Raw genomic sequence first — 13,057 nt, 5'->3', positions numbered from 1 at the left:
ATAATATCGATATTTTAGTACTCTGGGGGAAATTTGTAGTTTTTCCATTAAAATGAAGGCAGTGGAAAGAAACTATATAATTCGGATCGTCTAATTTGGAAGGAACTACTTCCTCTTACGCCTTTCATAGTCATATGCGAAATACCACTGTATAAATGTGTCGCAGCCCCTGGCGTGCACACTCACAACAATGGCTAAGCGCAAACAGAGTCATGTGTGGACGTGTTTTACCTCCACAAATAGCCAAGACGCGATTTGTGATATATGTGGCAAGACAGTGAGGTGTTGTGGCAACACCACTGACCTCGTCAAACACCTCGGAGTAAATCATATCACAGAATATGATGAGCTTATGTTGAGGCGAACTGAAGAGGAGGAGAGGGGCAGGTGCTGCTAGGGCGAGACAGACGTCTCTCGCAGAGTCCTTTAGTGCTGCAGGCAGGCAACATGCTCAAATAGCGCACAACGTCAGTTTTTTTTTATTTTTTATTTCTATATGATTATTCTGCATTATTAAGCAATAAAAACAAGTTGTCTGATGTCCTCTAATCATTATGAAGCAATATGGTTATGTTATTATTACAATTACATAATACAATTATATATTGTATTATGAAATGCAATGAAACATTAAGTTTTTGTACAGAGTATCGGTATCGGATCAGTATCGCCGATACCACCCTGAATTTTACTTGGTATCGGATCGGAAAGGAAATCAGTGGTATCGCACATCACTAGTTTCTCCTACAGCTCCAGACCGCCCAGGCAGAAAAAATGCGCGTGCTCTTTGTGAGCTCGGTCCCGGCTCGTAATCAGCGCGCTTTGTCTTCAACGGCGATCATTGGTTAATGGTCATCATGTGACTGATGCAAGCCAGATCACCAAAGAAATATAAACTTTTTTTTTTTTTTTTAAAAAGTGCCAAATTACAAAACACTTAGAATTATTTCACTTACAGAAATCAGTGATGATACCCAGCCCACACACATTTTGTTCATTTCCAACAAACAAAAGGTACAAAACAAACAAAAGGAATGTTTATTTGTCAAGCTCACAGATAGATGCAGCAAGAGAAAAGTAAACACATGCATATGTCTTTAAGAAAGTCAGCTCTACGGGCAAGCATGTTTTCTACAGGAAAAGAACTGTGTTGAGCACTCTGTAAGCCATTGAGAAGGTGACCAGCATGCCCACGACCCAGGACAGAGCCCTGCTCGGCTGAGGCAGAGCACCAATGTAGGCAATGGTGTGGAAGATCCGAGCGCCAGCGAAAATGCGAAAGTGAAGAAGAGCGACAGAAAGCTCGGGTCCAGTCAGAGCATAAAGGAGGCCGACAATCACGAAGGGAGTAATGTTCTCCAGGTCATTCTGGTGACACCTAGAGGACAAAACAAACAGGTTTAGCAACTGAGATGGCCACATTATTAGTAACAATAGGCACGACTAATTTACACAAATTATTATACACATTTATGTTTTTTGGTAGTGTCTGTCCAAAGAATATCAAACACTCCCTAAAACCCTAAAACAACCCCCCCCCCCCCCCAAAAAAAAAAAAAACAAACGTGATATTTTCTTGACTTCTTTAGATCAACCATTGTTCTAAAGACACATCAGGATTCTGTAGTATCTGAATTTTAGGGCCAGATTATCTCACCTTCGAACTCGTTCTACATCTGGGTGAGTTTTCAGCAGCTTCTTCTTTTCCTCTGCAGACTTTCTGGGTACATCCTCTTCATTAGAAAAAGACTTTAAAAAAATAGAGAATACAAGTGTTTATTTCTGCCAGATCACTATAAATATATCAGGTTGAAAGGATCAACACTGAGAAGTGAGGATGGTTTGGGAGCAGTTGTGCATTTCTTTATTCTTTAGTTATGTAATCCTTTATTTTTCTTAAACCAACATGAGTCTTGTAAGTTTTGAACTTGCAGCCTTATAAAACCAGGACAAAAAAGCAATTAAGCTAATGTTACAGAGAAATACCCAAAATGTAGAACATGCTTGCATTTGAACTCACCCCTCTGGTGAAGCGGTAGTATCCAGTCATTGGCCCCATCAGTAGCATCTTCACAACAACAATAACTGCATATGTGCTGAAAGCCCTCACTACCTCATTTTCCATCAGCTCTGCCATCTCTGCTTATTTACAGCTGAAGAATGAAGAAAAGAAGGAAGTTCGTTTACCTTCCTATTAAAGTAATTTTGCTTCAAATTTAAATCTATTTGTAGTTTCTGTGTTTTTTAGAGGGTGTATACCCAACACAAAGTACCACTGTGGAAATAACTCAATCCAAAATAGTAAAATATTTAATGCTAAACTATTCATACACCATTTAAGCATCAAATAGGACCGACTGCACTCACAACCATAATATAAAGTATATAAGACAGTGTTATCAGTAAGACTACAAACTCACTAAAATGCACAAGGAACAACTGAAGTGGCAAATATGAAAGGACGAGCAGTGGCACAGCAGCAGAGCAAAAGTACCAAAACCAGTTTCAGCTTGACACTGTTTGTTGATTCACACATCTTAACACGCCACTCATAGAAATCCACCGTTATCATAATGAACTACCTGACAATGACAAAATCATTTTTATACAGTTTACTTTGGAGTATTAGGTAGTTTATCAGGTTTACTTACTTTGCACGGTGACTCTGCAGAAACCAAGCAAGTCTGGATCTGTTGCACAAGAAGAATCTCACCTGTCACCCAGTTAACTCTGGGGGCAGGGCAAGTACAAAGGTGCTGTCACAGTTTGCAGCAAGAAACATGGCCCAAATGCAAAACGCAAAGGCAGATGAGATAAAGAAAAAATAAAATATTTTTGTTAGGCAGGAGGCAGCAGTTCAAGTGTAATGCAACTAAACCCAAAAGCCACAAAGTTCATGCAGAAAAGTTCACTTCCTATATGTCTGTGAAGGTTCAGAAAGAAAAGTGTCTGGACCTAAAAGAAGTCTAGATGCTTTTCTTTCCGAGCTCCTTAGACTAGATGTTCTATACTTGAGTCTAATCTGCTGCCAAATCTCTTTTATTCTGCTGGAACTGCAGCTATTAGAACACGAAACACACACCAAGAATGTTTAATCATTCAAATTAATTTGACTTTGAACTGCCAGCAAATGAAAGAGATCTCCACATCTCATTTATTTGTCTGTTCAACACTAAGATTTAATGTTTAAATGTCACCAGTTGAAAGTTTTCAGACCTCAAATATGCAGCCATCACCCTGTTTGTTGTTGTTTGTTACACATGTAAATACTTTTTTTTCTTTTTACCATAAAAATCTTCAAAAATAAGATTTCATGTAAATTTAAAGCTACAACAATTGCATTTTAATTTACTGTCCAACAGAATTTTTTGAATTAAGGAAAAAGTACATTTCCATTATTTTAGAGTATTCCTCTGGTGCAACTAACTAAATTAAAGACTAACTTCAAGTTGCCAAAACCACAGTAACTGCAAAAACTACATCATAACATTGCAGTCCTTTATTTTATAAATAAACATATGACTTTGTAATGGGTGTGAAATTGTATTGAAAGTGAACAAATGGTAAATGGTGTCTTGACATGTATTTCCTCTTATAGAGGAGTGGTTTTAAGCCTCCATGAGTTTTGGCAGAGAGCCAACAGGAAACAGTGACTTCTTTATTAGGTTTAACTTGATAGTGTAGGCTAATGTGACAAAGTGGTTAGGCATGAACTCATTTACAACTTGTCCCTTAACCATATTGATAATTCATTTTCTTGTTATTTTACCTTCAGCCATAATGCTTTAATTTAGACATTGCTGGTGCAACTTTGCTTAACACACTATCCTGTGTTTGTTTGTGGTAGCAGTAGTTACATCCATTACATCCATGCATATGTTTTTTAAAGCAAACACTATATATGGGAAGAGCCGCCCCAGTACTTCCTGTTTATATAGAGTCATGAGGTCATTGATTGCATCACTGGGTGTAACCAAATGAAGGGTTTTCATTTTGTATAGTATTGTTTATTTTCTTTAAAGTTGCCTTTTGAGTTGTATTGTATGCAATGTTTTACTTTTCAAACCATTTAACTGAGTAAATAAGTTTGTCAATTTCATTCATAATCTTATTCCTGCTCTTTGTTTAGAATTGTATTGTTTGGTCTGACCTATTTGTTTTAATGGTAGTGACTAATGATGTTCAGGTGTGCGTAAAGTCCTGTATAAAGCAAGTGGGATTTTTGGCTACCAGGTTGATTGTTTTATGGTAGATTGGAAATGCCAGAAATAAAGTATACTTAAAAGAAACTTAAATAGTCTGCTGGTGCTGTTATTGCTTATTACCTTCCTTGCTGCTTATGTTATGCTACCTCACAGCTACCCGCTTTTGGCCTTCATAACTGCCGTAGTTATGTTAGTTAGTTATGTCCTCAGGGTGTTTATTCACACTGTATAACAGTTGGGAACAAAATCATGAAGCATCCCTAATGCAACCGTTTACAGCCCGACAAGTTTGACGAGTGCTACAGATCACGTTCCCAAACTACAATTAATATAGAAGTTTGAATACAAGGAAGTCTCTCATGTTCTCTTTTTCTTTTGTCATTATTTATTAAGTAGCAATATGTAATATGCATGCAGAGTTTCACATATTTGACCCATCACATCCCATCAGATCTATTAAAGACATGGGAGGAATTTGTTGGTGCTGAGAGTGCTGAAGAAAAAAACAAAAAGTGAATTCATGTTACAGGGCTTCCAGTTTTAAATGAGTATTTTCACCAAGTTATTATCGTTAAGCTGCATTTATTTAATGGCACACCTTCTCACATGTGTGAGATAAAACCTAGAATTTAGGAATTCAGAGCCTGCTACAAGAATTCTATTTATTCTATAGTGTAATAATAGTATAAATTAATAGTGCAATTGAATCTTTTAAACTTTTTCACTTTTACAGTGTGTTTTGATTGATTGATTGATTGGTAATTTATTTCAACATGTGAACAATATACAAGTACATTTAGAAAAGAAAATAAGAAAGAAAAAAATACTATACAAATTACATACAAAAAAACCGTTCTGATTAATTTACATGTTGAAAGGGAGTGGGAAGAAGTAAACACTTATTTAATCCCACCCCTTTGCCATAAATTATCAGTTAATATTTAGTCAGCTTCCTTACTGATATAATTTGTAATAAAAATAGTGAACAGATTTCTGATATACTATAATATCACATCATGAGTTTTTTTTGTTTATTTGTTTGTTTTTTAAATAGAGACATTCACTTAATTTAAATATTTTCCTTTTCTTTATAGTTCGAGAAGATCATATTTTTATAACTCTTTTTGAACAGTTTTATGTTTGGACATTGCTTTAATTCCATATTCAGACTGTTCCATAGTTTCACTCCATGAACAGAAACACAAAAGCCTTTTCTTGTAGTACGTACCTTCATTGTTTTGAAGTTACAAAAACCCCTTAAATTATAACTTCCTTCTTTCAAAAAAAACATACTCTGAATATTACCTGGCAGTTCTTTATTTTTTGCTTTGAATAGAATTTGTGCTGTTTGGAATTTCACTAGATCGTCGATTTTCAATATTTCAGACTGCAAAAATAGTGAGTTTGTATGTTCCCTATAACCTGCATTGTGGATGATTCGAATTGCTTTTTTTTTTTTGAAGAGTAAAAAGTGAATGTAATGTGGTTTTATAGTTATTGTATGGTGAAACCAGTGAACAGTAGAGAATATGAAGTGATGTTCTGTCGAATACCTGTTTTGCCTTGTTTAATATTGCAATGCTACGTGATACTTTGGAATGAATATATCTTACGTGAGCTCTCCAGTTAAGTTTTTCATCTATTATTACCCCCAGAAATTTATTTTCACTGACTCTTTCAATATCAACACCATTTATTTGAATCTTTGCATTTGTATTTAAACTACTATTTCCAAATGACATAAGTTTAGATTTATTCAAATTTAATGATAATTTATTTTTATCAAGCCAGAACTTCACTTTACTTATTTCATTAGTCATATCCTCCAATAAATTCTGCAGATCATCACCAGAGCAAAAAATGTTTGTATCGTCAGCAAAGAGAACCATTTTTAATACTTTGGACACTTTACAGATGTCGTTAATGTACAAGTTGAAGAATTTTGGACCCAAAACTGACCCTTGGGGTACACCACAAGCAATGTCCATACATAAGGAACAACCACCATTTATTTTGTTTCTATTAGTCTGTCAATGACTGTCATGGTCTGACAGCCGTCGCCGGTCAACTTGCCTGTTTTGTCTGTGTTTGGATGTGTGTGTATCCAGAAGGCTGCTTTACAAGTCATTCTAACTACCAGAAACCTCGAAGCACAGGCCGTGTGACAGCAATTTTTCACACCAGCCTATTAATTAACGAAAGACCAAGACAGACTTTTTATTCATTTGAAAGCCTGATGCTTAGCCTTGTCCACCCCAGCTGTAAAACTCAGAAACCAGTCTTACTTGTTATCATCTATCGTCCACCTGGGCCTTACACAGAGTTTCTCTCTGATTTCTCAGACTTTTTTATCTAATTTAGTTCTCAGCTCAGATAAAATAATTATTGTGGGTGATTTTAACATCCATGTAGATGCTAAAAATGACAGCCTCAACATGGCATTTAATCTGTTATTAGACTCAACTGGCTTCTCTCAAAATGTAAAAGAACCCACCCACCACTTTAATCACACTCTAGATCTTGTTTTAACATATGGCATAGAAACTGAACATTTAACAGTGTTTCCTGAAAACCCTCTCCTGTCTGATCATTTCCTGATAACATTTACATTTACAATAATTGATTACACAGCAGTGGAGAGTAGACTTTATCACAGTAGATGTCTTTCTGAAAGCGCTGTAACTATGTTTAAGAATATAATCCACCCACTGTTATCCTCTTCAATGACCTGTACCAACATAGAGCAGAGCAGCTATCTGAACGCTACTCCAACAGAGGTCGATTATCTTCTTAATAATTTTACCTCCTCACTACGTACGACTCTGGATACTGTAGCTCCAGTGAAAACTAAGGTCTCGAATCAGAAGTACCTGACTCCGTGGTATAATTCTCAAACACGTAGCCTAAAGCAGATGACTCGTAAGCTGGAGAGGAAATGGCGTGTCACAAATTTAGAGGATCATCATTTAGCCTGGAGAAATAGTTTGCTGCTTTATAAGAAAGCCCTCCGCAAAGCCAGAACATCTTACTATTCGTCACTGATTGAAGAAAATAAGAACAACCCCAGGTTTCTCTTCAGCACTGTAGCCAGGCTGACAAAAAGTCAGAGCTCTTTTGAGCCAACCATCCCTTTAATGTTAACTAGTAATGACTTCATGAACTTCTTCACAAATAAAATTTTTATCATTAGAGAAAAAATTACCAATAATCATCCCACAGATGTAATATTATCTACAGCTACTCTTAGTACCATTGATGTTAAGTTAGACTCTTTTTCTCCAATAGATCTTTCTCAGTTAACTTCAATAATTACTTCCTCCAAACCATCAACGTGTCTTTTAGACCCCATTCCTACAAAACTGCTCAAAGAAGTCCTGCCATTAATTAATTCTTCGATCTTAAATACGATCAACCTATCTCTAATAATCGGCTATGTACCACAGGCCTTCAAGCTGGCTGTAGTTAAACCTTTACTCAAAAAGCCATCTCTAGACCCAGCAGTCTTAGCTAATTATAGGCCAATCTCCAACCTTCCTTTCATATCAAACATCCTTGAAAGAGTAGTTGTCAAACAGCTAACAGATCGCCTGCAGAGGAATGGCTTATTTGAAGAGTTTCAGTCAGGTTTCAGAGCTCATCACAGCACAGAAACAGCTTTAGTGAAGGTTACAAATGATCTTATGGCCTCTGACAGTGGACTCATCTCTGTGCTTGTCCTGCTAGACCTTAGTGCAGCATTCGATACTGTCGACCATAATATCCTATTAGAGTGATTAGAACATGCTGTAGGTATTACAGGTACTGCACTGCAGTGGTTTGTATCATATCGATCTAATAGACTCCAATTTGTGCATGTAAATGGAGAGTCCTCTTCACACACTGAGGTTAATTATGGAGTTCCACAGGGTTCAGTGCTAGGACCAATTCTGTTTACATTATACATGCTTCCCTTAGGCAGCATCATTAGAAGACATAGCATACATTTTCACTGCTATGCAGATGACACCCAGCTCTATCTATGTATGAAGCCAGATAACACACACCAATTAGTTAATCTCAGGAATGTCTTAAAGACATAAAGACCTGGATGGCCGCTAACTTTCTGCTTCTTGATTCAGATAAAACTGAGGTTATTGTACTCGGCCCTGAAAATCTTAGAAATATGGTATCTAACCAGATTCTTACTCTGGATGGCATTACCTTGGCCTCCAGTAACGCTGTGAGGAACCTTGGAGTCATTTTTGACCAGGACATGTCCTTCAACGCACATATTAAACAAATATGTAAGACTGCTTTCTTCCATTTGCGCAACATCTCTAAAGTTAGAAATATCCTGTCTCTTAGTGACGCTGAAAAACTAGTTCATGCATTTATTACTTCCAGGCTGGACTACTGCAATTCATTATTATCAGGATGTCCTAAAAACTCCCTGAAAAGCCTTCAGCTAATCCAAAATGCTGCAGCAAGAGTACTGACAGGGACTAGAAAGAGAGCATATTTCTCCTGTTTTGGCTTCCCTTCATTGGCTTCCTGTTAAATCCGGAATTGAATTCAAAATCCTACTCCTCACATACAAGGTCTCAAATAATCAGGCTCCATGTTATCTTAATGACCTTCTAGTACCATGATATGATATGATATGATATACCTTTATTAGTCCCACAAGGGGAAATTTCATAAGGCTGCCGACCTATTGCACGCAATGGCGGCGCCATCTTATCCTCCGACCATACATACATTACACAAAACATCACATGGGGAAGACAGGTCAGAGAGGTATAGATAAGGAGAAAAAAAAATAACTCCCCCCAGACTGAGCTCCAACAGGGAGATCAGTTTGAGAACAGAAAAAAAACACCTCTGCACATAGCACATGAAAAAAAAAAACTCTTAATACACCAAAGAAACACATGACAAGCAACAGGGGTGGGTAAAGGGTGAGAGACTGCCGAATTAGACAGTACATCCGGGCCTGCGTGCGCTGGTCTCCTTGATCCCCGTCAGCATCGGAAGGGAATAAGCGTCGAAGGCGTTTGGAAAGGGAGGGGGGATGAGTGTGTGCATATCAGTGTATATGTATGTGTGTGCGTGTCCAGAGTTCAGCTGAGACAGTGTCCTTCGCCCTGCCAGGCTAAGTAAACAGTCTTCCAGCCAACCCAGGTGGCCTTGCATGGAATAGGAAGGAACAGACTAAACACAGTCGTTATCAGGGTGTTGTTGTTCAGCTCCAGCCTTGAGACCGCAGCTGGCGCCAAAGGGGTATCCGCATAAGTGATGGTATTTTTTACTTTTGTGCGAACAGCTCATATGAATTTCAAAGCAGTTCTACAGTCCAATACTGGTCTCTCAATCTCCCGTTGGAGAGCCGCGAGCTTCGCCATACTTGTGTTCTGTGATGTTGTCATTTCTTGTGCTCAAGGAGCCAATTTCTGAGAACTCACGGCAGTGTGCCTCCCCGAGATGTCATCCAATTTGCGCCCAGAGATGTTATTCCGAGCTAGCCCTTCCGAGATGTATCCAGTCTGCAGTCAGAGATCTTATTCTGAGTATTCACAGCAGCCGTAGCCTCTCCAAGATCTTATCCGTGCTGACTCAATGAGCCCATTTTGAGAAATTCACGCCTCTCCCATCGTTCCAATCCCAGCGGGCAGCCATGTGGGGGTTTGAACAGCCGGTTTCGCTTCCTTAATTCTTCGATAAGTCAGGGCCAAGCCAGCTCCAATCCGCCAGAACCCTGTTACCATGGTTCCGAATAGGTAGATATCTTCAGCACTCAGGCTCACCCAAGCCCAAACTTCTCGTTGAGAAAGGGGTGTCAATTGCATTTAGGGACCAGTTGATCCAATCCATAATTCCTTTTTAGGTTTTAGAGAACAGACTGTGAGAGAGTGTTTCAGGGAAAAGTAATACAAAAAACACGAGACTAGACAAGGACATAAGAGGCTAAGCAGGGAAGCTAAGGGAGAGGAGGAGAGGAGAAAAGTGCGTCGCCTTCGTCAAGAGCATGAGCAGAAACCTCGTTAGACCACTTCGCTCTCACACTGCAGGCTTACTTGTTGTTCCTAGAGTATTTAAAAGTAGAATGGGAGGCAGAGCCTTCAGTTTTCAGGCCCCTCTTCTGTGGAACCAGCTTCCAGTTTGGATTCGGGAGACAGACACTATCTCTACTTTTAAGATTAGGCTTAAAACTTTCCTCTTTGGTAAAGCATATAGTTAGGGCTGGATCAGGTGACCCTGAATCCTCCCTTAGTTATGCTGCAATAGCAATAGTATCCAAAATGTTGTCACTTTTTGCAGAGTCAAACTCAAAGTAAGTCAGTACTTTCACACTTTAACTTACATGGTCGTACCTGCTATATTATCCATTGTTGATCTACACGTCTGTTCCTGCCATGGACGTCGCACACTCATACGTCATTGTCATGAGAAACTCTCACAAATGCAAGGCAGCATGCTTATGGGAGAATAACGGTAATCCAATAACCTTTTTTTTGCAATTAACAATTCGTAATCCCTCTCTTTACACATTACTTGAAAAAAGTAATTACGCGTTATTACCCATCTCTGATTACATGTGTTACGTAAGGCCCAAAATGGCCTCCGTACAAGAGAGTAGTAGCTCTAATATTGACCAGTAACGAACCACCACACGCACACTGCAATGGGTTACACAAGATTTATTTGTTCTTTCTCCGGGTAAAACTACTGGCTGAAGACACAACTCTGGCCAGGAATCCAAGGCCCAAAGCCATCGCGGTCAGGGTTGTTAGCCTGGTTACAAACAGGGGAAAGGTGGTCACTTGGAAGAACAAGCAGCCAAAACGTATCAATCCTGCATCTTCCTCAAAAAGGCTTGCCACCCACCTTTTCAGGCCTGACTTCGCTCGAGGCTGGGTCTCCACATCACATCCTGGGAGCTGGAACTTCCCCAAAACTGGTCCAGTTTCCTTGTCAGGGGCACAGAGAGTCTCCAGTCCAGTGTTTGTTTTCCTGCCTCCCAGCACATCCACTCACATCCCAATAAAAATGAGTCCTCCCTCCAACATCCTCAGATTATTTTAAAAGCAAAACCAGGCCAGGTTAAAAATCTTTTCCGTTAAAATGTGCACACTTCATCCTGGATCTTCAAGGCTTCCCTGCTACACCAGTGTCCTACTAAAAAAACAACAACAACTCCTACTTCCTGTTTCCTCTCCCCTTTATAGAGAAGGGCTCCAATCCTCCCCAATCAGCTGCTCCCTGTACTCAACTCCAAATAGCTGGCAGCTGGACTAGAGTAGAATCTCCACTCCCACATGGGTGTGGCACACACCTCACATCAAACACAAAGAAACACCAAAGCATGCAATTAATACAAAACAAAATCTAAAGTAATGCCAACCCAAAAGCTTAGTGGGGGATTCTCTCCATCCTTTTCCACCATGCTATACTCTGTAACACATGTCAGTCTTTTTTCTTATTATAGCAGACACTTTAGTGTTTTTAATGGATACTTATATTTTTAATACATGTATTTCATGTGTCTGTTTGACTTTTACTAGACCTCAGTCATTCATTGTGTGAATTTCTAATAAAATAAATAGTGTGTCACAGTTTTTCTGTGCCTTTTCCCCACTTTTATCCTTGTGTGTCGGGTCGCAAATTGAAGACAATATAATAACCTTATCCCACCAATGCTGTGGAGGTCAAGCTTTTCAGATCCAATTAAAATCAAATCACTCATAATGAATCTCTGGAAAAGAGTAGAATTATTAGGAAAGTTTTTTTAAACATTGTCATATTAACAGCAGAACAGTACATTTAAAAGCAGAAATAAAACATAGAAAGCAAAGCAAACGAAAAGCAAAGCAACCCCGGGGTGTAGAGCCTTAAAGCACAAACAGAAAAACACACAAAAGGCAGACAGGGTTAACCATTGTTGGACTAGTCACAGTTGGCCATAACACTATCAAAGGTTTCTTACTGATCCTAATTGTTACATTTTTAAACAGTATTAATCAACATGTGTTCACACAACAAGTGGCACAAATCTTTCATTAATACAATGGTAGATATATACATATATATATATACACTTAAAAAAATTACTCCCTTTAAGGTTGACTTTCTCCTTGCCCCTTTCTTTGTAGCAACTAAAAAAAACAAAACCCAAATCAAACAGAACAAATAAATAAACAAAAACAAACATAAAAACAAACCATGAACCCATTTTAACCCCTGACTATGGCGCACAGTTTTGTCTATTTCATCTCTTTTTATGCAACATACCCTGGTGGTTAATACACAAAAAGCCTTTCATGACATTAAACTCTCAAACGTTAAAATAATGAGCCTGTTTTGAAAATGTAAGAAGTATAAAGTACAAATATTTGATTCAAGATTCAAGAGCTTTATTGTGAGTACAGTAGTATACACAGTATACAGTGTACTGAAAAGCTGTTTCACCCTAAGCCCCCCCATGGTGCATTTATAAATATATAAAGGATAGATCTCCAAGAGATATAAAACTAGGAATTACAAAATAAATAACATGCAAAAATTTGTTTAAAATGTATAAAGTAAAAGAAAATAAGTTGTAAAAAAAATTCTGCTTCAGTACAGTAAGTATTTGTAGTTTATTACTTCCTGCCTGCGATGGTCAGTTATAATAACTTGCATCACAGCAAAGATTAGAATGACATTGAGTGGGATTCATCTTTACCTCATTATAATGAAAGACCAGACAGACAAAAGTAAACAAAAGTTTAAAAAACCTTTAATGAGTATGTATGTCAATAACATTTTTAATAGGTTGTCACCTTTTTCTTTAGTTTCAGTTGGTACAGGCCTGAGTTCACCCTCTCCTCCTGCTT

General features: G+C 38.2%; 1 protein-coding gene across 1 annotated transcript; it reads right to left on the bottom strand.

Annotated features, from left to right (window-relative positions):
* Positions 1-1,015: 1,015 nt before the first annotated feature.
* Positions 1,016-2,775, bottom strand: LOC146388990 (microsomal glutathione S-transferase 1-like). Its single transcript, XM_084924800.1, has 4 exons — positions 2,652-2,775; positions 2,021-2,153; positions 1,658-1,749; positions 1,016-1,378 (listed from the first exon to the last, which is right to left on the bottom strand). Exons 2-4 carry the CDS (start codon positions 2,135-2,137, stop codon positions 1,132-1,134), a joined length of 456 nt encoding a protein of 151 aa, XP_084780926.1. The 5' UTR covers positions 2,138-2,153; positions 2,652-2,775; the 3' UTR covers positions 1,016-1,131.
* Positions 2,776-13,057: the final 10,282 nt, after the last annotated feature.

Source organism: Perissodus microlepis, chromosome 4, assembly GCF_051167445.1.
Source record: "Perissodus microlepis isolate ML-2025 ecotype Zambia chromosome 4, ASM5116744v1, whole genome shotgun sequence".
Classification (NCBI taxonomy): Eukaryota; Metazoa; Chordata; class Actinopteri; order Cichliformes; family Cichlidae; genus Perissodus; species Perissodus microlepis.
Note: the sequence above shows the minus strand (reverse complement) of the source record. Positions and strands in the feature narration are given on the sequence as shown.

Coding starts and splice junctions, on each gene's coding strand:
- LOC146388990 (XM_084924800.1), bottom strand. CDS start 2,137: ATGGCAGAGCTGATGGAAAATGAGGTAGTGAGGGCTTTCAGCACATAT. Junction 1,750..2,020: donor ACTACCGCTTCACCAGAGGG/GTGAGTTCAAAT, acceptor ATTTTTTTAAAG/TCTTTTTCTAATGAAGAGGA. Junction 1,379..1,657: donor GATGTAGAACGAGTTCGAAG/GTGAGATAATCT, acceptor TTTGTCCTCTAG/GTGTCACCAGAATGACCTGG.